The sequence below is a fragment of the Vanacampus margaritifer genome, chromosome 17, assembly GCF_051991255.1.
Source record: "Vanacampus margaritifer isolate UIUO_Vmar chromosome 17, RoL_Vmar_1.0, whole genome shotgun sequence".
In the NCBI taxonomy this organism is placed as follows: Eukaryota; Metazoa; Chordata; class Actinopteri; order Syngnathiformes; family Syngnathidae; genus Vanacampus; species Vanacampus margaritifer.
In genome coordinates, this window is record NC_135448.1 from 19,215,164 (window position 1) to 19,239,905 (window position 24,742).

General features: G+C 43.0%; 3 protein-coding genes across 9 annotated transcripts in view; all 3 read left to right on the forward strand.

Annotated features, from left to right (window-relative positions):
- Nucleotides 1-396: 396 nt before the first annotated feature.
- matn1 (matrilin 1) lies at nucleotides 397-8,207 on the forward strand. Of its 2 annotated transcripts, XM_077548767.1 has the most exons (11): nucleotides 397-1,021; nucleotides 2,345-2,592; nucleotides 3,742-3,926; nucleotides 4,016-4,180; nucleotides 4,643-4,865; nucleotides 5,585-5,707; nucleotides 5,831-6,003; nucleotides 6,935-7,166; nucleotides 7,239-7,391; nucleotides 7,475-7,555; nucleotides 7,831-8,207. In XM_077548767.1, exons 2-11 carry the CDS (start codon nucleotides 2,508-2,510, stop codon nucleotides 7,878-7,880), a joined length of 1,470 nt encoding a protein of 489 aa, XP_077404893.1. In that variant the 5' UTR covers nucleotides 397-1,021; nucleotides 2,345-2,507; the 3' UTR covers nucleotides 7,881-8,207. The 2 variants fall into 2 exon arrangements, with proteins under 2 accessions (XP_077404893.1, XP_077404892.1); XM_077548766.1 differs by lacking the exon at nucleotides 397-1,021 and having other exon boundaries at nucleotides 1,510-2,592.
- Nucleotides 8,208-9,052: 845 nt separating this feature from the next.
- On the forward strand, nucleotides 9,053-15,793 carry sesn2 (sestrin 2). The gene is made up of 11 exons (XM_077549274.1): nucleotides 9,053-9,838; nucleotides 12,381-12,446; nucleotides 12,986-13,174; nucleotides 13,239-13,421; nucleotides 13,495-13,713; nucleotides 14,157-14,292; nucleotides 14,381-14,496; nucleotides 14,570-14,653; nucleotides 14,780-14,886; nucleotides 14,967-15,111; nucleotides 15,317-15,793. The coding sequence occupies exons 1-11, from the start codon at nucleotides 9,521-9,523 to the stop codon at nucleotides 15,401-15,403; spliced, it is 1,650 nt and encodes a 549-aa protein (XP_077405400.1). The 5' UTR covers nucleotides 9,053-9,520; the 3' UTR covers nucleotides 15,404-15,793.
- A 391-nt stretch (nucleotides 15,794-16,184) lies between these two features.
- Nucleotides 16,185-24,742, forward strand: part of yrk (Yes-related kinase) — a 12,581-nt gene continuing 4,023 nt past the window's right edge. The window contains exons 1-9 of one of the 6 annotated variants that reach the window (XM_077548600.1): nucleotides 16,185-16,300; nucleotides 19,916-19,965; nucleotides 20,113-20,393; nucleotides 21,030-21,132; nucleotides 21,259-21,357; nucleotides 21,472-21,575; nucleotides 22,857-23,006; nucleotides 23,252-23,416; nucleotides 23,822-23,977. In XM_077548600.1, coding sequence (XP_077404726.1) covers nucleotides 20,141-20,393; nucleotides 21,030-21,132; nucleotides 21,259-21,357; nucleotides 21,472-21,575; nucleotides 22,857-23,006; nucleotides 23,252-23,416; nucleotides 23,822-23,977 — 1,030 coding nt within the window. In that variant the 5' untranslated portion in view covers nucleotides 16,185-16,300; nucleotides 19,916-19,965; nucleotides 20,113-20,140. Of the gene's footprint in view, nucleotides 16,301-17,722; nucleotides 17,879-18,073; nucleotides 18,233-19,915; nucleotides 19,966-20,112; nucleotides 20,394-21,029; nucleotides 21,133-21,258; nucleotides 21,358-21,471; nucleotides 21,576-22,856; nucleotides 23,007-23,251; nucleotides 23,417-23,821; nucleotides 23,978-24,742 lie in introns of those variants that run through there. The other 5 variants (XM_077548601.1, XM_077548602.1, XM_077548603.1 and 2 more) reach the window with 5 other exon arrangements.

The following is a 24,742-nucleotide window of genomic DNA, read 5'->3' on the forward strand; positions in this document are numbered from 1 at the left end:
TTAGATAATTGCTTCTTTTTTTTTTTTATATTATATAAAATTTCCTCGCATTATGATTCAAGAGTTTATCACTCGCCCCACATAAAAAGGTTTTAATTAACAAATGATTTATTTGTGTCCCCATTTTCTAAAATCACCAACAGTTGGCTTTTAATAGGGGTGTGTAGACTTTTTATATCTTCCGCTATATGACAGGGAACTTCAAATCAGTCCTCCTCGCCTTTGAAAGATTTACCGAAAATGTCGCAAAAGGGAAATCAAAAGTTCTAAGCAAATCCGTTAAAAGTTTCCCAAGGGGGTCTCGCACATCGTTTAGGCCTTAATTAAAAGTTGCATTCATTTCCGTTTGCTTTCTCTCTTTCTAACGCATGAAGACTCTTTTTTTTTTTTTTTTTTTTCCCTCCATCAGGACACGTTCCAGGCTTGCTTTTGCTGACGGATGCTCCCGTGTGTGTGCGTGTTACATAACCGCACTGTACGTGCGTATTTATGTTTACATACGTTTGCAAACACGCGCGTTGTGTCTCCCTTTTCCGGAGCCAAGCGGGGCGCGTCCCTCACATCACACCTTTTCCAGGAACCTCCTCGGAACTTTCATCTCAGGCCTGTCAGCACACACACACACACATTTATATATATATATATATATGTATTAATGTTGTTTTTGCCGTATGTTCACGTACTCTCAACTCCCCGCTTTGCATCCTCAATTGCGGCTTGTGTGTGGATGGAGTGTGCGCGCGCGCACGTGCGTGTGTGCGTGTGCAAGGGGAGGCTGGAGGAATGCGTGGCCGTCCGTGTGGGTGGGGCGGGATGTCGTCGGTAAAAAGAGCTCTCTCTGTTTCCCGCGTATGTGGCCGCCATTGATGTGCATATACTGTATACGTGAATGTATTGATGAAAGTCTGTTTTTTTTTTTCCCCACTCTTGTGTTGACACCCTCAGGTGGTCCCGGCCGGGGGGCCCACCCGCCGCCGCAGCGCCGGGACGTCCTCGCAACTTTGTTATGAACACCTTTTTCGTGAGTTTTGTGCGTGGCGATTTTCAAAAGTGTTTTTTTGCCAGCACGAGACTTTGCAAACACTTTGAGTGGATTTGAAGTTTATGCGCTCCATAAATGCTGCGGTTTTGAATGTGATGCGAAGTGTTAATATTGGATCAGGACACGCTGTCCCTTAAGTTTGCGTAACATCGTATATATATAATATTTATTTATTTTTCCTATGCTAATTTGTCCAATTCTTTAAAGTTATAATATTAGGATTAAAAAAAAAAAGTTTATATTTTTAGGTGTTTTTCTTAAGAAATTATAATGCAAAAAAACATATTTTATAATTTAAAAAAAATATATATATATATATTATAATTTTTTCAAAAGGTAATAACATATGCAAATAAAAGTCACAATATTACGATTAAAAAAAATATTAAAACTTTATGAGGTCAAAAAGTTGTCATGTTAATCGGAATGCGAATAATAAAAAGTCATAAGAGATGAGAAGAAAGTTGTAATGGAACATAACTAATTATGTAACAATATTTTGAGAGAGAGAAAATGCGACATTGTAAGACTAAAGTCACATTTCAGACGTCAAAATGTTGTAACATTATTTGGATAAAGTATATTAAAAAGTGACAAAAAGTCAACAGTATCAGTTGTGCAAGAGAAAAGTTGGTTCTAATGAAAATGTACTTCTTCTTTTTTATAATGTCACGATCAATCAATCGATGGATTATTTAAAGACAGAAAACGTGTTTGCATTGGTTTTCCAGTATAAAGTGAAAAACAAGTGGGCAAAGGAAAGACCCCTGAGGGACGCCATGCAACGCAAAAACCGCCTCCAGACTTTCACAATCAGTCATCGGAAAGATGATTTATGATACAAGTGTCCTGCGAACAAATACAACTTGTAAGTCAAGGTGCTGCTGTAAACCTTCAAACACACACGCGTGCTCACACACACATACACACACACGTGCCGTAACGCACAGTGAGCGTTCTGTGTGTGCGCGTTCGTCCCCTGCGACTTCCTTCCGTGTGTTTTGGGAACGTGCGGAGAAAAGAGGAATTCATGTTGGTGTTTAGTTGGCCCGGTCCGAGCGCCTTTACCCCGGCTGCTCCTGTACCCCCCAACACACACACACACACACACACACGTACTGTACCAGCACACACACATACCTGTCCATCCTAGGTGTGTTTGTCTTTCCCCCGACCACCATTTTAGGTCCTCCCAGAGCAGGTATTTCCCTCTGTCAGGCACAAACATGGCTAACTAAAAGTGTGTGTGTGTGAGTGTGTGTGTGCGTGTGTGTGTGTGCGCGTGTGTGTGTGCGTGTGTAGGGGCGGGTGGCTGAGCGCGCGTGAAGCACTTGCATTGATAACCTGCAGCTCAGGGTCCCTCCGTCTCACTCTGACTGTGGCCCGGGTGCGCGCGTCCGTGCGTCTCTCTGCGTCTCGACTCCAACGTCGTCCCCTCGCCGTCCCCTCGCCGCCGCTTGCCGCCATGACGCCGTCGCTGCTCCTGGCGCTCATGCTGTGCCTGACGGGCGCCAAGGCCACCGTGGACCTCCGCACGGCCGCCGCCATGGGTGAGTAGCGTCGGCCGGCACGGAATGCGGATCCTTTTTGGGTTTAAGAAGCAGCAAGCGAAAAAGTGACGAATTGTGAAGGAAAGTGAGCGAGTCGTGCTGAAAAGCGTTTTTTGGGATGGAAATGGCGCCGTGTGAGGTTGTCGTGCGAGCAGTGGATACAATCTGCTACTGCATAGTGTGTCGTGTGGCGTAGCGTTTGGTGTAGCGTCAAAGCTGGAGGGAGGGACAGAGGTGAAGGGCGAGAAGGGAGATTGGTGAGGGTTCAATTGAGGTTTGAGTTGGGTGCTAAATACATCACGTTGCATTGGATTGACTCGATATTTAAATTTTGAAATTAGATTCATATTTTTTTTTATTCATTTATAGCTCCATCGCCCAAAAATGTCATTAGGAATGATCTCATTTAATTCACATTAAAGTTTTGTAATATTTGTGTATGTTTATTTTGAATTGATTTTAGTTGACTTATTTAGATTTGAACATTTTTGTAATTATTGTTTCATTTTTATTCGCTCTGTCATTTGGTAAATTGGTAGATTTAAAAAAATATATACATGTTTTAGTACACTTTTTTTTTAGATGTTCTTAATTCATTTTATTTATTTACTTTTTTATGTCTTTACTTATTTATTTGATTCCATTTTTCCATATTTATTAGTATTTTCATTTGTTTACAGTGGTTGCCTCGTCTCAATTTTGGTTTTCATGCCAACTCATGAAAACTAATAATTCAGCTTTTAATTTTTTTGATCATTTTGTATTATATGCATATTTTTACATTATTTTATTTTCATGTTATGTAAATACTTTGTTTTGTTTTTCTTTTTTTTTAAAATAATTATTTAGCTTTTTATTTATATTCTTAGTTTTTTTTACATTCATGTTTTTTTTTTATTAAATTGAAATAGTAATTCAGCATTTTTCATTCAAACGCATTCATTTTTTTATTTGTATAATTGTTTAATTAATTAATATTTTTTAATACATTATCATCGTCGTCATTAAATGATCACACCATTTGAATATACAAACAAAAAAACTAAACCTAAAAAACTAAGCCGATGAGGACGTTTGAGAGTAAAAAAAAAAAAAAAAGGTGTGAGTGTCTACATGGCAGTTGTGCTTTTTGTCGCCCCCTACGTGCAGCGGCGGGGCTTTGCAAGACGCGCCCCACCGACCTGGTGTTCATCGTGGACAGCAGCCGCAGCGTGCGTCCCTCCGAGTTCGAGCAGGTCAAAGTCTTCCTGGCCAAGGTCATCGAAGGCCTGGACGTGGGACCCAACGCCACCCGAGTGGGCGTGGTCAACTACGCTAGCCGTGTCAAGAACGAGGCACGTGGGCGCACTAGACACCCCCCCCCTCCCCCCCCGAAAAAAAATCTCTAACCTGGCCTGCGATTGTGTGGACGTGATTGATTTAGGTGTCGCTGAAGACGCATCGCACCAAAGCCGGCCTGGTCAAGGCGGTCACCAAAGTGGAGCCGCTGTCCACGGGCACCATGACGGGCCTGGCCATCCAGTTTGCCCTCAACGTGGCCTTCAGCGAGAACGAGGGCGCGCGCGCCAAGTCACCTGACATCAGCAAGGTCATACAAGTGGCTATAAAAAGTCTACACACCCCTTTTCAAATGCCACGTTTTTTTGTGATGGATAAATCATTTCTAAACTTTTTCCACCTTTAAAACTCAATTGGGGGGGAAAATATATATTTTGGAGAGGAAAGAAAGATAATCGGAGATAATATAGTTGCATAAGTGTGCACACCCTCATAACTTAGTGTGGCTGTTCATAAACACGCCTGCTACTATTTAAAGTGCCTCTGTTTAACCCCAAATAAAATTTCCAAACTCCTGTTAAATGGGAGTCAACACACACCAGCAACCATCTAAATGCCTGTGTTCACCTCCAAATAAATTCCAGCTGTTCTTGGAGGCTTTTCCTGACATTTTTGTAGTCACCATTTTTAAAACTTTGACTCAAAAAAAAATCAAGGTGCCTGCCTCAAGAGGTTCGATCTGGACTGCTCACAGCTTGAACACACTTTTCAGGTGGCCATCATCGTGACGGACGGTCGGCCGCAGGACAACGTGAAGGACGTGGCCCAGCGGGCGCGCGACGCCGGCATCGAGATCTTCGCCATCGGCGTGGGCCGCGTGGACATGAGCACGCTGAAGCAGATGGCCAGCGAGCCCCTGGACGAGCATGTGGACTACGTGGAGAGCTACAGCGTCATCGAGAAGCTCACCAAGAAGTTCCAGGAGGCTTTCTGTGGTAAGGAGGAGAAGAAAGTGCTCAGTGGGGGGGGGGGTCTAGAGAAAGAAGAAATGCTGTCACCAATGCTTGCTGCTTTATTGCGGGTAAGGTGTTTAGGGCGCTTGCTTACTTTTGTCGGTACAAAGGAAGGAAGGTTAGGAAGTAGGTAGGCAGGTATTAGAGCTGAATAAGCTTTTTTTTTCCTCCCAAATTCGAAAATTGCAATTCAACTCCACTTGAATTTCATGAATTATTCAGCCCTACTACTGTACATGATCTTTCCCCTAACCTCTATATCTAATTTTAAACACCGCTTCCAAAAGGATGATGTCATTTCATCAGAGGTGGCAAATCCAGGTCCAGACAATGGAGCTAGCTAGCTAGCACAGGGGGCTAAATGCCAGCGTTTGGCTTTAGCACCAGATGCTAGCTAGCTAGCTAACTCCCTAGCAGGTAAACGAGCACCAATGGAGCTAGCTAGCTAGCACCTGGTGCTAAAGCCAAACTGTGGCAAGGGTTTCTACTTTCTGGACCTGGATTTGCCACCTCTGCATTTCATTCCCGTTTTAAGGATCCACTGCATCCAAAGTCCACAGTGGATCCTTAAAATCCCACCGACTGACATAGTTTGTTCTTTTTCTCTCCTAACCTGCCCCCCCCCCCCCCCCTCTCCCCCTTTTCCTCCTCTGTGTGCTTGTGTGCGCGCGTACCAAATCGACACACGCAAACACACACAGTGTCGGACCTGTGCGCCACCGGGGATCACGACTGCGAGCAGGTATGCATCAGCTCCCCCGGATCGTATAAGTGCGCCTGCAAAGAAGGTTTTACCCTCATGGACGATGGCCGCAGCTGCAGCGGTGAGTGGCAGCCAATCCGCGACGGTGCGGAAAAGCCCGGGAAACATTTGTTACGGCTTTCCGTACCTTGGCTTTAGCGTAGCCGCAAAGCTACCAGTCTGACGTGTGCGTGTGTGTGACCAGCGTGCAGCAACTCCGCCACGGACGTGGTCTTCCTGATCGACGGCTCCAAGAGCGTGCGTCCCGAGAACTTCGAGCTGGTCAAGAAGTGGATCAACCAGATCGTGGACAAGCTGGACGTGTCGGACAGCAAAGCGCACGTCGGCCTGGTGCAGTACTCCAGCTTGGTCCGACAGGTAAAGACGCAAAACATGAGGTCATATCAGTGCTTCTCATTTTTTTGTTATGCCCCCCCCACCAGGAAGAAGAAAATATTTCACCCCCCCAAGTATATAGTATCATTTGTACATAAAGTTGTAAAGCTAATACTAGCTAATACTCCTTCCATAATCCCTGACAATGAAAGCGCCACTGCCACCTACTGTAGTGGATGTGCAATTACACTTTATTGCAGTATGGCAAAAAAAAAAAACATGTTCCTTGAGGTCACATGCGCTAACCCTGGCATTGTTTTTTTTTTTTTATAATAAATTAATTTGGGAAAATACTTGAGAGAGGATATTAAGGTGGATTTTTATTAATTAGTTTGACTGAAAAAAAAAACCCATCTGAATTGGTGAATTGGAAATTGTAAAAATTAAAACTTAATATTATTTTTATTATTTTTATTTTAGTGGTTTTGGGTGAAAAAAGTGCCAGCATGTGGTTGAGAAGAAAAATAAAGGAGAAATGAGAACAGTTGTTTTTGTTTTAAATTCTAATTTGTGTGGGGTTTTTTTTCTAATAAAATTATAAATAAAAAAATTGTGTTACGATACGATTTTTTTTTTAATCAAAACATTTTATTTTCTGTTTTTCAGATTTTTTTTCTTCTGTGTTTCTGCATATTTTTTTCATTAATAATGTTTTCCAAAAAACAGGAGAAAAATTACTAAGGGCAATAAATTATTCAAAAAAACGGGAACATTTTTCAGAAAAACAGAGCACCAGCTTCTGTTTTTTGGAGTAAATTGGAGTAATATGCAGCAAAAAAAATAATATTAATTTAAAAATAAAATTTAAAAAAAAGCTCCCTGAAAAAATTTGAGTTTTTTCCCCCCAAGTGAATGCAATACAAAATCATATAAAATGACAAAATATTTATGGCAAAAATCTGTCTGCCATCAGGAATTCCCGCTTGGTCGCCACAACAACAAGAAGGACCTGAAGGAGGCCGTGAAGAAGATGGCCTACATGGAGAGGGGAACCATGACCGGCCAGGCCCTTCGCTACCTGACCGACAAGAGCTTCAGCGTGGGCCATGGCGCCCGACCCGGCGTCTCCAAGGTGGGCATCGTCTTCACGGACGGACGCAGCCAGGACTACATCGGCGCCGCCGCCAAGAAGGCCAAGGAGATGGGTGAGAGCGCACGCCAGATCGAGCCAAACTATCCATTGGCTGGATTGCTTAAGGTTCATGTTTGTGTGGCAGGCTTCAAGATGTACGCGGTGGGCGTGGGCAACGCGGTGGAGGACGAGCTGAAGGAGATCGCCTCGGAGCCCACCGGCGAGCACTACTTCTACACGGCAGACTTCAAGGCCATGACGCAGATCGCCAAGAAGCTGCAGATCAACATCTGCCAAGGTTGCGCGACTCCGCGTACATACTCGACATATAATCTCATGATATATTGTCATCTCAAACCTTTTCATTTTCCTGTCCGACAGAGGAGGACCCGTGCGAGTGCGACTCCCTGGTTAAGTTCCAGAAGAAAGTAGAAGAAGCCCTGCAGGCACTAACAAAGAAAAATATCCTTTACTGCAAGAGCTCCGAGTCTGAAGAGAAACACAAAGTCAGCCATTTTGCTTCCAAGTGGCCATTTTAGGCCACAGACCAGTTTTTGTCAGATGCCTACCAAATTAGCCACATGAAATTTGCTCGACGTGTCTGTTGCGTTGACCCACCCAAAAAAGTTCCGAGAAGCTATGCTCAAAAAGTCACGCCGTGAAAAAGTAGCTTTCTTTATTATGATTATGATTATGATTGGTGTTGCTGTTGTTGTTGACCTTAACGAGCGTCTCACTCGAGAATATGTCCAAGAGGATCGCTCTGCTGGAGAACAAAATCGTGTGAGGACTCGCATCACGCGATTGCCCATAAAACCCGCAGACCAGCTCTCACGCCTCCTCCACCACCACATTCGGCCTCCTGGGACACAAAAAGCACCGGTTGCCATGGAGACTGTGCCTTTGTTAATACAAGTCTTCCCTCATAGGGAAACACTGATGGCTGGCCCCCCCCCCCCCAAAGTGTCACCTTCGCTCATTTGTCGTTTTTATTATTATCTGTCCTAGCCCTCACTTCCTTCACTTCTTGTATAGAAAATACAAGAAAATGAATATAAAGATTTGCCTAATAATAAGAGCATGGTGTTTATTTTCCTAAATAAAGGTGATTCAGGAAGTATATCAAAGGTTGTGATTCTGTTTTTTTCACCATTATTTACAGTGAAGACACATATTGTACACTGTATTTCACAAAATGTGGTCTACCAGGACCTCAGGGACCCTCCGGACAGACTTGCTAGTTTACTTATTAAGATCCATCCAACCATTTTGTATAATGCTGAGATGAGACAAAGAGAGGCGCGGTACACCATGAAGCCATTTGAGGAAGCCTATAAACAAACAACTTAACAAGTATTTACACTTCAAAGTTTTCAGTAAACTTGATCAGCATGTGAAAATGAGAAAAACAAAAAAGTCCACATGAAGTTGAAGCACAGATTCAAATCCTGAACCACTGAACTGTGAGGCAGACGTGCTTACCACTACAACATTCATTATAATCCCTCAGAAATATTTATAAATATGAGTACATATACATAAATCATATCTAATTCATAGTGTTTCCTGTCAATCTTAACCCCATTCATTTTGAACAAATAGGCATGTTTATTATGTCTCAAAAATAAGGACATTTTGTAAGTGACAATAAAGCTTTGAAAGAGAGTGTAATTCATAATATCTATTAAAAAACAAACAAAAAACAATTAATCTTAAAGTGTCTCCGACCTTATTCTAAGATTATTTAACTAACTAATTTAGCAATTAATTAACAAGTATATTTTTATAAATATATAGCGGCATGTTGAATGACTCGGGTTTTTAATAGCTTGTTTATTGTTACATTTAGATTGTAAAAAAAAAACAACAAAAACAAAAACGAACAGTTTTAGCACGTACGCTGTTGAATTACTGGAAAGGTCCGCATACGTCACGATGACGTTGCCGGCGAAGGCTAGAAAGCGTCAGCTGAGTGAAACCGGCGACTTGAGTGTGCCTTCGGCGTCAAACTAACTTGGGGGAAGGCTCGCCTCCGGCTCGTTTTTGTATTTTTATTCATTGTCACTTTTGTTGACTCGTCCCATCTGCAAACCACGAGCCAGCCGGACCCTCATCTCCTTTTACTCGGGAGCCTTTTTTTTTGCCGCCTGTCTCGTTTGTTGAAAACACATTTGAGAGCATCTTTAGCCTCGTTAGCCTAGCTTAGCTTAGCCTAGCTCGTCTGTCTTCAGTCTCGCCCCGGGGATGCGCGTAGGGATATCGTCCCCGCGTGAATGTTGTCCACCGCTGCCGGCGTTAATCATTAACGGAACCGGGGGTTGCGCAGTACACTGAGCCCGGGGCGTCGGACAACTTTCGGCACCCGACGTTTGGAGATAAACAACGTAACGGTTGGCGCTGAGCTAACGGCGGCTAGCCAGACAGCAAATGGCCAGTGACACCGAAACAGGTTTCATCAGTCGGGCCAACGGTGACGGCACACCGGACCCGGGTCCCGACGACGACGGCGGCGGCGGAGGCAGGCCGACCATGAAGACCCTGGCGCGGCTGTGTAGCAGGGATGAAGAGGAGCGGGCGGCGGCTCTGGAGGAGCTCAGCCAAGGGATTCTGGTGTGTCTGGGTCTGGACCGGCCCGGTTCGACGCGGCTGGGCAAGGAGACGCTTCTGCATCTGCTGAGGCTGGCCCAGTCCTGTCCGTTGCGAGAGGTGCGAGCCAGAGCCACAGAGCTACTGCGGGCCGCCCAGGTGAGTCTACCTGCCTGAGCACAGAGCAGACAACAAAGCCGAACCGCTTATTGCAGTGGACCCTCGTTATTCGCGGAGGCTAGGAAGCAACACCCGACGCGAATAGTAGCCAGCAGACGGCCCTCAAAAATGATGTATGCTTAAAATTGAAAATAAATGACAGACAAATTAGAGGTAGAAAAAAAATGCATCAGAACACAAACTGAACCTATATCAATTACTACTTTCTTATTAGCCATTTTATTTTGTCTTTGACTCTGTGATACAGCAGAGCCTGGACTGCCAATGGAATCTTTTGTCACACACGTTAGCTGTCAGATGCTAGCTAATACTTTTGTTACTCAGTGAACAACATGGTGCACTTAACATAAACATTAGCCTCTAGCGTTACCGCCAACTTTAGCTGCCAGTGTCATATTCCAACATTAGCTTACCATTAAATTTTAATATTAGCTTTTAATATAAGCTTCAACAATATCAGATTCTGAAGTTCTCTTTTGTCAGTTTCAATGTAACCACTAAAGCTAAGCTATCCTTCCAATGTTAGCTCCCAAAATTAGTTTGTCAGCTCCTGAAAACCAACATTAGCTTCAACCTTAGCTTCCAATGTCGGCTTCAGCATTGGCTTCCAGCGCTGTCATCAATGTTGGCCAATAACATTCGATTCTGAAGTCCACTGACATTAGCTTCTGCAGTTAGCCTCCAACGTAAGCTTCTGAAGTTCCAAAGTTACCTCTAATTTAAGATTAGAGGAAGATCATTAGGTTTTGATGTCAGCATCTTTGTTAACTTCAGCGTGAGCTTCCAACTTTAATTTACCATCTGCCATTGCAATGATGGAATCATCATCTTATTCAAGATGGCTGGTTATCGTCCGCAAACATGGTGCTTTAGAAGGAGCAGGGCCTTTAGATGACATTTTAGGATGTTACAGAAAGAGCACAACAAATGCATCATTATGAAAGCCATATTATTTGTAGTATCTATATGTAAGTCATTTTCAAACCGGTGAAGTAAAACTGGGTAATTTTCACAGGCCATCTTAACCGTAAATGGCCAAACATCACCACGCAAGAAAACACTGACTCGGGTTAAAGGTTTAGACTTGTGTTGAAAAGTTTATCACAGCAATCAATAAAAGTTCCAAAAAGTTGGACTTGATGGTTTCCACTGGTTTCATCAGACGTGCACGTAGGAGGTGATGCAAGACTCGTGTGAGGTGAGCGCACAAACAAGCAGCCTGAGGCACGCCCCCTTTTGGTCATTGTGCGCTGACTTCCTGGGGGTGGCCACGCCCCCTTTAGGTCACGGCTCGCCCATTTTTTAATGAAGCCAAGCTCCCTTTTCGAGCACGTTCCCGCCCCCGCCGCACTCGAGTACTTCTGACAAACAAGCGGCCGTTTTTCCTCCAAATGCGCATAGCAGGATTTTGTCTGCTGCAAAAATGTCGGTGAGTTTACTTTTTTCAGCATTGAAATGTTTTATTTAGGCGCTGGAGCCAATTTGAAAGGGCTGCCTGTTCTGAAACGTCGCTCAGATTACAGTCCAACTGCTGCAGCAGAAAGTTGAACGATGTTTGAAAGCAAAACAAACATCATGACGGGTTGTTTCATTCATAAAGTTTGACCTTGACATGGGAAGAAAAAAAAGCAAACGTGTGTATATTATATATATATATATATATATCTATATATATATATATATATCTATATATATATCTATATATATATATATATATATATATATATATATATATCTATATATATATATATATATATATATATATATATATATATATATATATATATATATATATATATATAGATATATATATATATATATATATATATATATATATATATATATATATCTATATATATATATATATCTATATATATATATATATATATATATATTTATATTATTTGTCCAAGAAATTCGACAAAATGTATAAAAAAAATGTTATGAGAGCAACACCAAAAATGTTAATTTTCATCATGAGAATTGTGATTGTCGCATATTTCCTAAATATTGAACATTATTAATAATGTGTGAACTACTTCATAATGATCTTGTCATCATTATAGCATTTATGACTTCTTTCAGAAAGCAACAAATTGAACAAGTTGGCTCAATTTGATCTTTCGTGGATTATCATCACCGTGAGATTCTTCACGGATATAAAGAAGAAATTAAAAAAAAATTGTAAGCACATTGCTATTAATTATTGATATTGTGACAATCGGGTCAATATTTGCGTCTGGCTAACTGATGCAACAAGCTCCTTGCTGGAGATAACTGTTCGTTTGGACCACGTTTGTCTCACAAGAGTCAATCGATTGATGGACTTCAGTACGCTTTTGTTTAAATGACAACAAGAACGACTTTGGCGAGACTCCTGTTGACGCGTTGACACTTTTTGCAACGGCGCGTCATCGCCATGATCTCGCCACGCCAGCCAGCCTCGCTCGTCCTCCCGTCGCCAGCGTTTCCCCAACATCACCTTTTTCAACTCCCAATTTTGTGTCCTCTTCGTCCCCAGGAGCAAGGAGTTGAAGTTCCTCGCGCCCTGGCCTCGGGTCCCAGCGCCTTCATTCCTGCCAGACAGGCGAGTCGCCGCCGTTCTTAACTGCACGGAAACCATCAGGAGTCGCACTGCCGTCTTTTGAGCTGAATCACGGAAAACTGTGACTTGGTTGGGGGATTTTTATTTTTATTTTTCCACCGCTGTCACCAATGTTGGCTAATAACATTCGATTCTGAAGTTAGAGGTCTGTTGCCACTGACATTAGCTTCTCTGGTTACCCTACAATGTTAGCTTCCAAAGTTACCTCTAACATTATAATATAACGTTAGCTTTTGATGTTAGCATCTGGATCTGAGTCAAAATTATACTTGCGTTATATACAACTGAACTGCAGTCAGGCAGGCATTCCTTAGTGTACCACTAGAGGGAGCTTGTCTGTCTAAAGTAAGCCAAAGTGAAAGTGCAAAAGTAGGAAGCACTTTTAGCCAATCAGAAGTCTGAAGAAATGACAAAATGGCGAGGGATCTTGCATGTGAAAATGATCTTGTCTTAATACAAAAAAAACAACAAAGTTCTTAAAATCTTCTTGTGTCAGTAAGTACGACTTGGTCTGGTTTTAGGTCTTGAAAGATGGTCTGGACCAGGACATCCTGATCGAGTCGTTCCTGTCCGTGGGCCGCGTGGACCACGTCACCATGGTGATGGCGCTGCACCCCGCCTACCTCAGCTGCTTCCTGAGGACCCAGCATGCCTTGCTGGAGATGGACGGCCCCCTGCCTCGCCCCTGGAGACACTACATCGCCATCATGGTGAGAAGTGGCAAAACGCGCACGGCGCCATCTTGTGTCTTAAATGCGCCGGCGCTCCCCTCAGGCCGCCGCCCGCCACCACTGCTCCTACGTGGTGCAGCAGCACAGCGCCAGCTTCCTGGAGGCCGGCGGCGACGAGAGCTGGCTGAGCGGACTGCGGCACGCCCCCGCCAAACTCCGAGGCCTCAACGCACTCAACAAGCTGCTGGCCCACCGACCCTGGCTCATCACGCAGCTGCACATCCAGGTGTCCTTTCGCGCCAGGCAAACCCGACTCGCGTTTGAAGTCGTCCGACGCCGTCTTCCATTGTGTCCCGCAGGAGCTGGTGTATCCGGGCGCCGAGCTGCGCTGGTCGCTGGCCGAGCTGATCCACGCCGTCATACTGATGACGCACGCCCACGCGCTCTGCTCCATCGTGTGGGGCTGCGGCCTCAACCCCGAGCCGGACCACGCGGGCGGCCACACCTTCCGGCCGCCGTCGCCCGGCCGCCCCACCCGCAGCCCGCACAGCCCCGCCAACGAGGACAGACGGCAGGAGGTGAATGAAAATCCAGTTTCAGCATTTTTGCTTGTCAACTTTGACCCTAAGGAGGACCAAAGCTGCCCAAATGAACTCTTTTACTGCCACAAGTTATGTCACGTTTTTGGCGGCATTCGTTTGGATTTTAGTAAACATTAAACGTTTTTGCCGGTAAAAGAGTTAAGAATAAACAAATAAATAAATACAAGTGAAAATAAGAACGGGTATAACAAATGTAATTTGAAAATTCTATACAAGAAAAAATAAATAAATAAATAAATATATATATATATATTTTTTTTATTATTATTATTATTATTATTATTTTTTCCATTTATATTTCCATTCCATATTTCCCTTTTGTTCCTTTTTTAATTAATACATTTTTAATTTGGTCAGTTTTGGTCCTCCATATGAGCCCAGCAGAATTGTGAAAACATGAACTTGTTGCCGCTCGGTAGCCGGCGGACGGCGCCGTGGAAGTGGAGGTGCTGATGAAGAGGATGGTGGAGCTGCAGGAGCAACAGGAGGAAGAGTGTACACATGAGGAGATGGTCACGCGTTTTGAGAGGGAGCGGAGCGAGATTATCCCCACCGGTACTTCCTTCAATTAAGTAGTGGGTCGCGCATTGACCCCTGAGGGACTCCGTAGGTGCACGTTGCTCATATCCTGCTCTCATTGTAGCGTCGGTGCGAGGGGCCCCACCCGAGAGGCTCCTTCACCTCATGGAGGACCCGGATTTCAGATACGAGGACTTTGCGCCTCGAGGAGAGCAAGCTCCGCCCACCATGAGAGCCCAGGTTGTGGTCTTCTTCTTTCCAGCTGACCTTGAACGTCCTCTGTGACTTATCGGGGTGTCTTTGGCGCATGCAGGACTACTCGTGGGAGGACCACGGCTACTCGCTGGTCAACAGGCTGCTGCCGGACATGGGACAGCTGCTGGACGAGAAATTCCAGGTAGCGCCCCCCCCCCCCCGTCTTGCGCGCACAGCCATTTGCTGGCAACAAAAGCGAGTGCACCCCTCAGTGAGACTGTCCAAATTGTGCCAATGTTTTGTAACGGCGTCCGATTTGCGTTGTGAGGTGGTGAGCAACCTGACGTACCACCGGATGGCCATGCACGAGGGCGTGGACACGCACACGCTAAGGAAAGCTCTGTGGAACTACATCCACTGTCTCTACGGGATACGGTCAGCGCAGATTTGTGCTCTCGATGGCCCCGCCGCAAACGCGCCTCCATGACCCGAGCACGCCGTGTTTCCCGCCGCAGGTACGACGACTACGACTACGGCAGCGTCAACGTGCTGCTGGAGCGATCCTTGAAGGTTTTTGTCAAGACCATGGCCTGCCACCCCGAGCAGACCACTGCGCACGTCTACCACGCCTTCTGGAAGGAGTTCAGGCACTCGGAGAAGGTAAGCAACGCCGTCTGGATACTTTTGCACTTTTCAGTGGACGTGGTTTTGTTTTTAGTGCAGGTTTGTTGGCATTTTAGATGAGTTTTTATTTTCTCAAATATGGAGCATTTGTCAAATGTTAGATATTAAAATGAAAAGTCACTAAGTATTGTGTAACTGCAATTCTCAACTAAAACTGTGCGTGCGTGCGTGTGTTTTTCAGGTGCATGCCAACCTGATTGTTTTGGAGGCTCGCCTGCAGGCGGCGCTGTTGTACACGTTGCGAGCCATCACTCACTACATGAGATGACCGCTGCCTGCCGCCACCACATTTGCGGATGCTGAGCCAATTGTCTGTGTTTTTCTTGTTTGTTTTTATCTCCCTCAAAGCAATATTTTTTTCTCACGCAGCCAACGCTTGCATTTACATATCTTCTGTTTCAGTGTTCGGCATGTCTGAGCAGCATGTGCCCATTCATATTTTTGGGGTAACAAAAGTATCAATGCTCATTTTCATATCTCCACTTGTGTCTGCTGATAAGATTTTTTTTTTATTTTTTTTTTGATGGGCTATCCATCAACTACGACTACTTTCAACTCACTCCTCCCACTTGTGTCCTTAAGCACACTTTGAGGGCTGAGATTAAGAAAATGACAAAAAAGCTTGTATTTTTCTATTCAATAAAGTTATTTGACACAAAAAAAATGTTTGCTGTGGCTTTTTAATGTACACCCTATGCAATAATGATGCTGTCTAATCATCTTGACGGGTGATGCGGAAGCGTAATCTTATATTTCATGCGATTCACTAAACCACCGCAAGAGGGAGACAAAGTCCGAAGAAATGCGTGTTCCGCTTTACGCCTCAAGTTGGCGTCACGTTCCCCTTCCTCAACTTAGAAACTTTTCAACTAACTTCCAAACAATAAAATTTGCTGTCATGACGTCACCCGCCCAAACAGTCCCCTCTTGCTCATTAATCAACGATTTGTTGCGCAAGAGCGGAATGTGCGCGCTCGGCTAGCGGCGCCATCTCCCCCCTGCCTCCGGCTAGGTCCGACGTGCGTGCGCGTGCGCGCTCCGGGGTGGGCCGGGCCGGCTGCTGCTCGTCTTCCGGTCCAGGTCGCGCGTGCGTGCACGTCGAAAAGTTGCGCAGCAGCTGAGCAAGTGGACGCCCGGCCTCACACACGACAACATCCACTCGTCAGTAAGTCGCTTTTTTTATTTATTTTTATTTCATGATTAGGGATTCACTTTCAAGATTGTGTTTGGGTTTTACTTGCCATGAAATAACAGGGATCTCTTGCATAACAACAACAAATGGGAATTTGGGGTGTTTCCTGTGTTTTTGGTAGTCTAGGGATTGTTATGAGTTGTATTTAGGGCAGAAGTCAGTTATCAAGTTGATCGGAAGTTCCCAAACGGGCCCTGATGTTCCCTCATCTGTGTGTGTTTCCCGTGTGTTAGTGCTTTTATTTAGGGTAGAAGTCAAGAATTAAGTTGATATCAAGTTCCCAAACGAAACGGAACCTGATGTTCCCAGATGTTCCCTGTTTGTGTGTGTGTGTGTGGGGGGGGGGGGGAGGGGGGGTCACTGATTGTGTGTTTCCTGTGTTAATTATGTAATTGTTTTTACTGCAGGTAGAAATCAAGCAATAAATTCCTATAAGTTCCCAATGAGGCCCCCGATGTTCCCAAATGTTCCTAGTAAATCAGGCAACTGGCGGTCAGCGGGCCACACGGAGCCGTGCCCACACTCAGAGTGGCCCCCAATTAATATATATATATATATTTTTTTAAGTGGTTTATCAGCAGGTAGATAGATATGTACTTTAATATTCCCAATGGGAAATAGAATTATCCAGTACAGTCATTAAAAAAATAGATTAAAAAAACAACAAATAAATATTTTTTTAAAAAGGTTCAGAAAGATGATTGGGGTTTACAGACAGAAATAATTATGGAAACAAAACAAAAAAATCTGAATTTTTTTGGGGAGAGGGGCTAATTGTAATGGCCGTCAATTATACGCACATTTTCCCCATTCATGGGCTGTCTTGAATTTTGTCCACATTTAAAATGGCATTTTTGTCTCACATTTGCATGGTTGTCGTCCAACGTGCCCTCTGATTAAAAAATGGTGTGTCTGTAATGTGTCTGTAATGTGTGTGAGATATCACTGAGTCACTTCGGAATGCTGGCTGGCGAGCAAACAAAAAAAGGAAGTTGAATTCAGTGAGAATGTCCACGCTGACTCTGTATTAAAAGCAAAGCAGGGATTGGTCGCCACTGAATCACTTCTGGCGGAATTCACAGTCCCCCACTGGAAGTCCTTCCGAGACGGCGTTCCCATCTCGCTCATCCCCGTCCGTCTCTTAGGCGGAGGAGCCGTCTTGGAATTTCTCCATGGGAGGAAGGAAGAAGGCGTGGGCGGGTGCCGGGCCGCTCGGGTTGTCGTAACCGACGGTAACGCTTCCTCTGAAATCAGGTGGACGTCATACCTGTGCACTCCATCTGTCTCACGGTTGCCGTGGCAACCAGCCTCCGGAATGTGAGATTGAGGGAGGATATGACGACATCATGCGGAAACAGGGCTTTTCCTTTACACCCCACCCCCTCCCCCTCCCCCCCTTGAGTGTGTACCTTCCCTATACGAGTGTGTGCGTGTGTGTTTAAGTGCGCGTGTTAGACTTCCCATTGTCCTATCATCCTGCACACTCGCACTCCGCATCCTGTCAGGCCTTCCTGGGAATGTGCGAGTGTGGCGAGGCAAAGACAAAGAAAGGTTAGAAAAAGAGGAACAACAGAGCAGAAGAAGAACTTTAAGTGTGAAAGTACAAAACTCTGTACTGTACATAGCGAATGCGTGTGTGTGTGTGTGTGTGTGTGTGTGTGTGTGTGTGTGTGTGTGTGTGTGTGTGTGTGTGTGTGTGTGTGTGAAATTCCCCAGCGCGAGCAGCTTATCTGCACTGTTGTCCAACCGTGCAGGAAAAGGGTGTGTCGCTTGGACTCGGGTGTTTTGTTGACATGATTTATGCGCGCATGCAACACAAGCCGACTCTCATTAACAGTAAGAATTAAAGCTGCTCGCTTGATGGCCGCTCAGAACCAAAATGGCGGATTTCCCGTATATTTTCAGGTATGACTTCTTGAGACTTTTTTGCGGGTCTAATCACGATCGACGCGTCTGCCAGATTTCACGTTGCTACGGTAAATGAAGTTTGGGGGCTGAATTATGGCAGCCATCTTTTGGAGCAGGGCTTTTTTTGTCCGACATGCCCACCAAATTTCTTGTTTCTCAGTGGAAATGGCTTCAGGGGATGAATTTGAAAAGTGTGAGGCTTTTATGTATCAGTAATTGTTTTTGCGTAAGAGGGAATGCTGTGTGTGTGCGTGTGTGTGAACGGTAGTGTGTTTTTCCAGGAAAAGGGGGGGAGCCATCAGAGGAGTGGACAGGAAGCGTGAACATGGCTAACTTCCTGTTGCTCCCCTGATGGTGGGCCCGATAGTCATGTGTGTGCGTGTTGCAAAATTGGTCATATTGTTGAAAAGTACACACACTGGCTACTTTATTAGGTGCATCTTTTAACATGAAATGCAAATTCTAGGAAATGTGACTCAACAAGTTCACTTTGAAATATGTTATATGTAAAAAAAAAAAAAAAAGAAGAAAAAAAAAGAACTTAAATTCTCATTTTTATAATTTAGAATGAATTGAATTATAATTAATTTCAACATTTGTTTATAAAATAAATAAAATGTGTTAAATCTATATAAAAAAATATTTATTTTATTAAAATTGATTACTAATATTGTACTATTTTTTTAAATCATATACAATAAATATACTAACCTATCATTTATAATGAGATGAATGACTACAAAATAAACAAATAAATACGTATGTAAAATCCATAAAATAGTACAATACTAAAATTATAATTTCCATTCTTAATATGCTATGATGAATTAATGTAATTAAAAAAAAAACAATTATTTAATAAAATAAATATAAAAACGCACATGTGCTTGTGGATTTTTTTTTTTTATGTTACTAATCAGTTTTACGTTGTTTACGCTGAATCCTGGAGCCAAATATCGAATGAGCTGAATGATTAAAAATGAATATAAATCTGTAAAATACTTAATAATGAAATAATAATGCAGTCTCCTTTTTAATGTTAATATCTAGAATGACTTAAAATCATTGTAAAAAATATAGTTGTTTGTTGATTTTGTTGAAATGATTGTATCAGTAACAATAAATCAACAAAGCAATTATTTAATAAGACGAATGAATAAAAATAAATAAAAACGTGATAAGATATGCGCATAATTAAGATAAATGAGTCAAATAAATGAGTCATTTTCAATTTTAATAGTGGAAAGGCTGGTGTTGAATAAGTCTGGACTTCCACGTTTGACGGGGAGCTTCTTCGAATGCCCAACTTTTTAATGAGCGTGCGCGTAAACAATTGTGGGCGGAGTCGCGTCACAAAGTCGGCCGGAAGTCACGAACTTGAATTGTCTTGCAGGTGTACCTAATCAAGTGTCCGGCTGCTGTGTCGCGTTGCGCGAACATTTGGTCATGACGCAAGGGCCTTGATGTAACTTTTCACGCGCACGCTCACTCCAACATGTGTGGACATGCGCGCACGCGCTCAACTCTTGCAGAGCGAGGATGACACGGGCGTGCGTCCCTTTTCGAAACGGCTCGAGGCCCAAAAAGCGGATGTGGCTAACCTCACATCTGCCTTCTTCATCTCCTGCCCTCGTCGTCGACAATAACTTCTTCTTCTTCTTTGTTTGCTTCTCGCTGCAGCTGCGGCCATGTTGATTGACAGATGATCTGACACAGGAAGAAGACATCAGGTGAGGAAAAGTCGCTCCTTGTGCGCCTTCACGTGCCCCTCAAACGCAAGATGGAGGCTTCCTTCGGGATCAATCAAGTATCCAAGTAATAGTAGTAGAAGTAGGTCACGTGTCTGTAGCTAATGCAGCGCGCTGTTTGTTGCTTAGACGTCGTCCGGGTCCGAGCGCCTCGACTATGGGTTGCGCTTGTTGCAAGCAGAGGAAGTCTGCCAAACTGGAGGCGTCCATCTTAACCGGCGTCTCCAGTGCCGCCAATGCTTTGGTCCAGTCTCCTAGCAACGGCGACAGCGGCGCCTCGTCCGCGGGCCCGGCCCAGGGGCGCTACTGTCCGGACCCCACGCAGGTCATACCGGACTTCAACAAGGGGTTCTCCAGCGGCGCCATCTTCCCCAACTCCAACATGCAGCACTGGTCCGCCGGAGTCACAAGTACGGACATTCGCTACTTTTTACTGCAAAAAAAGAATTAAAAAAAATCTATATCATATATTTTTTATATATATTTATATTAGGGTGTCAAGATCATTTTTGAGTTAATTTAAAGTCCTCATTGTTTTAACATGCGATTAACTCATTGACTGGCAGCCATTTTGACCGAAGCAACCCCCTTCGCTCCCGGCTGTTTGATTGGATTTTGACAGATTTTGCCCACAGAATATTGTGTTCTATTGCTATCAAAACATGGAACCCACCAAAAGAAAGATTAGAGTCATTTCTTTCATCAGGAACAAAAAGCATATTTTTTATCAGTTTCTGTTTTGCAGCAATTAGCATTAGAATACAGTTTCATCATTATTCACATTCCTGTTGAAAACACTGGCAAAAAGAGCTTGTCGATCCCTTATACTCTGCTGCCACCTGCTGGCCGATTTTTGTAATAACTGCCATTGCTTAACGCCACCTCTTCATGTCAGAAGTTGCATCGAATCCTTCTGTTAGCAAACAAAAGGCGACAAAACCTCGCCTTCCTTGGCGGAGGTAATAGAACGCCCCAGCGATTGCCGTGCGAGTGTGGAAACAGTCGGTGTTGAGCGCCTTCTTTTTGTCCTGCGGGGGGCGCTGCAGGCGGCGGCGTCACGCTCTTCATCGCGCTCTACGACTACGACGCTCGCACCGAGGATGACCTCACCTTCCAGAAGGGGGAGAAGTTTCAGATCATCAACAACACGTGAGCGCAAACCTACCAGCCACTTGACTTAAGGGCTGGATTTCTTATACGACTGTGCTTGTGTCTCAAAACGTCATCATCATCATCATCATCATCATCAATCTGGTTGTCCGCTCTTGATGACAGTGAGGGCGACTGGTGGGAGGCTCGTTCGCTGGACACGGGCAACGCCGGCTACATCCCGTCCAACTACGTCGCTCCGGTGGACTCCATACAGGCCGAGGAGTGAGCACGCACGCACGCACGCACACACGCACGCACGCACGCACGCACGCACAAACGCTGGAGGGAGGTCAGTTGTTGTTGCGCGCGTGTGACCGGATGTTGCTACGGCGACAGGTGGTATTTTGGAAAGATGGGGAGGAAGGATGCGGAGAGACAACTGCTCGGACACGGCAACCAGAGGGGAACTTTTCTCATCCGCGAGAGCGAGACCACCAAAGGTTTGCAAACCGCACGCACGCACGCACATCAGTCTGTCGAAAGTTGATATTTCTTACTTCAGTGCAGTTGAACATTCATGTGCAAACTACATCAGCAATAATTGCAGCTATCAAAAATGATTTGAATTATTGATTTGATTTTGACTGTTTACCATATTTGACCCAAAACATAAGAATTTGTTTTTATTTTTAAAAACATTTTTGGGGGAAAAAGTCAGAATTTTGAGGGTCATATCATGTGATTTAGATTTGTTTAAATGTTTTGTAATTATTTTTTTAAGAAAGGCTATTTATTTTTCTATTATTATTTATGTATAATTAGTATATTTTTCATTGTTTTTTTTCATCTGACAATTTTTTATTTAGTTTTAGATTTTGTTTCGTATATAGTTTTTGTTCTATGTTTATTGTAAGTGTATTATAGAACATTAAAAGTAAAACAAAAAGTAAATCTACAACTAAATAATATTATTTTATAATAAATGTTTTTTTTCAATTAATATTATTTTATTTACTTTTAGATTTAGCTTTTTATATATAGTTTTTGTTTTATTTTTATTGTTTTATATGTGTATTATAGAACAATAAAAATAGAACAAAAACTATATATATCAGAAAATCTAAATCTATAACTAAATAATACTATAATTTTTATATTAAATATATAATATAAATATTATTATTATTTTATTTTGATTTTTTAATGCATATTTTTGTCCTGTTTTTATTGTACTATATAATAAAAATATCATAAAAATTTAATCAAAATCTAAAGTTAAATGCAAGAAAAAAACTATAATAAATAAATAATTTAAATAATATTATTTTATTTACGTTTAGATTTAGCTTTTTATATATAGTTTTGTTTCATTTTTGTATTATAGAACAATGAAAATAGAACAAAACTATACATATGAGAAAAAACTAAATCTAAACCTATAACTAAATATTACAATATTTTTTTATATTAAATGTATAATATAGATAATATTATTATTTGATTTCTATTTATTTTTTATACATATTTTTTTCCTTTTTTTATTGTCTTATGTGTATTATAGAACAATTAAAATCGAACGTCATTTTTTTCTATCAAAATCTAAAATTAAATAAAAAGATCAATGAAAGATTACAAATAATAATATGTATAATATATATAATACAGATTATATGGAGAGAGAGAGAGATTGACTGATTATATGTATTCTATATTTTTGAATGAATGAAATATTTAGTATGCAAATAAATGCTCCTGAATTGCACCCGTTGCATCTTTTGTAGGCGCGTACTCGCTGTCCATCCGCGATTGGGACGACAACAAGGGCGACCACGTCAAGCACTATAAGATCCGCAAGCTGGACAACGGCGGCTACTACATCACCACCAGGTCTCAGTTTGACACCGTTCAGCAGCTGGTGGCGCACTACACAGGTACCACTCGCACCCTTTCCAAAATGCTTTCTTATGTTTTTTCTTCACATTCTTTTGGTCTCATTTTGTTTTCTTTTTGTTCCTGCCAAAGTCAAAATGGACTTTTAGTGACGCTCGTTTGTGCAGAGGTGATTTTTTTTTTGGGGGGTGATGTCCAAGCAAACATGTTTTCCTTCCTTTTCCCTTCACGTGTTTTTTTTCTCCCCTCCGTCCTGTCCTGTCCTGTCCTGTCCTGGCTCGAGCAGAGCGAGCGGCGGGGCTGTGCTGCCGCCTGATCGGCAGCTGCAAGCGGGGCATGCCCAAGCTGGCCGATTTATCGGTGAAGACCAAGGACATGTGGGAGATTCCCCGCGAATCCCTGCAGCTGATTAAAAAGCTGGGCAACGGACAGTTTGGCGAAGTGTGGATGGGTAGGACGCATGGGGGGCAGGGAGAAAAAAAAAAGGGGCGGGATTAGGCGGTATTTGTCGAGGGTCTCGGTGGAAGCAGACCTGGATCCAAACAAGGATAGAAAATGGAAACGGCTTTCGCTCTATTGTGTTGTTTATGAGCCTAGTGAGAGTGAGGACAAAAGTATTGGGACACCATGAATCCATTTTCATTGATTTTGTCCCACTCCCAATGCTGTTCTCCATGTATTGTCACATCATTTATTGATAAAATCCAGGTATGCACAGCTGGACCCTTGCCCTCCCTCGCCGTCGCATGCGCCATTTTCCTCTCACCACAACCTCTTTTCCACTCTTCCTCCCATCCCGCCTTCATTCTACCACCACTCCGTCCATCTGTCCATCCGTCTGTCTTCCCATGCCAAGACACTCACGACGGGCTGTGCTACTACCTGACCAAGGCGTGTCCCAACCGCACGCCGCTCACCATGGGCCTGGGCCGGGACGCCTGGGAGGTGCCCCGGTCCATGTTGGCCCTGCAGAGGAAGCTGGGACACGGCTGCTTTGGGGACGTGTGGATGGGTGAGACGCTGCAAAAAAATTAAATACAAAGAAATTGCTATTGGCTTTGTCCTGTGCAAAACTTTTTTTTTTTTTTTATGACTATAGCAGCCAAATTATGATATAGTTTGTGGTATAAATACACATTCATTCAGTTAGGTCCTAAAATTTAATAAACTACATCAGTACGCTCAGCTGATTTTTTTTTTTGTCTTGAATCGCAAGCAAAGGTTAATCATTTACTCTCAAATTAAACATAAAACAAAAAGAATTACAACCCATATTTAATCAAACCACATAACTAGCTGAAATCCCGCTAGCTTAATGCTAATACACACTGCAAAACCCTATAGATGGGCTAACAAAATTAGCATCGATGTCGCACTAGTTGTATTGTATTGTATCATATATGTGTATTATGCCGCCCCCTGGTGGCCAAGGTTCACACCGCAAACGAAACAACCCATTAAAGCAATGCATACAATGATTTAAGAAAACACATCTTAATTCTTTGCATTCTATTTATTTGCTGTATATGACGATATGGTTTTATTTAGCATAATACTATAGAGTAATATTTTGTATTAAAAATATTAAACTAATATTTAAAAAATTATTTTAAAAATATTTTTCTATTTTATTTGTTTATTATTGCCTGACCAATTTAGATTTTTTTTTTAGGCCGATGATGATTAAAAAATAAATCAGACGATTAATTTCAAAACTGTATAATGATTAAAATAATCTTTTTCTTTCTCAATCGCATTTTATTTGGTGTCAATTTTA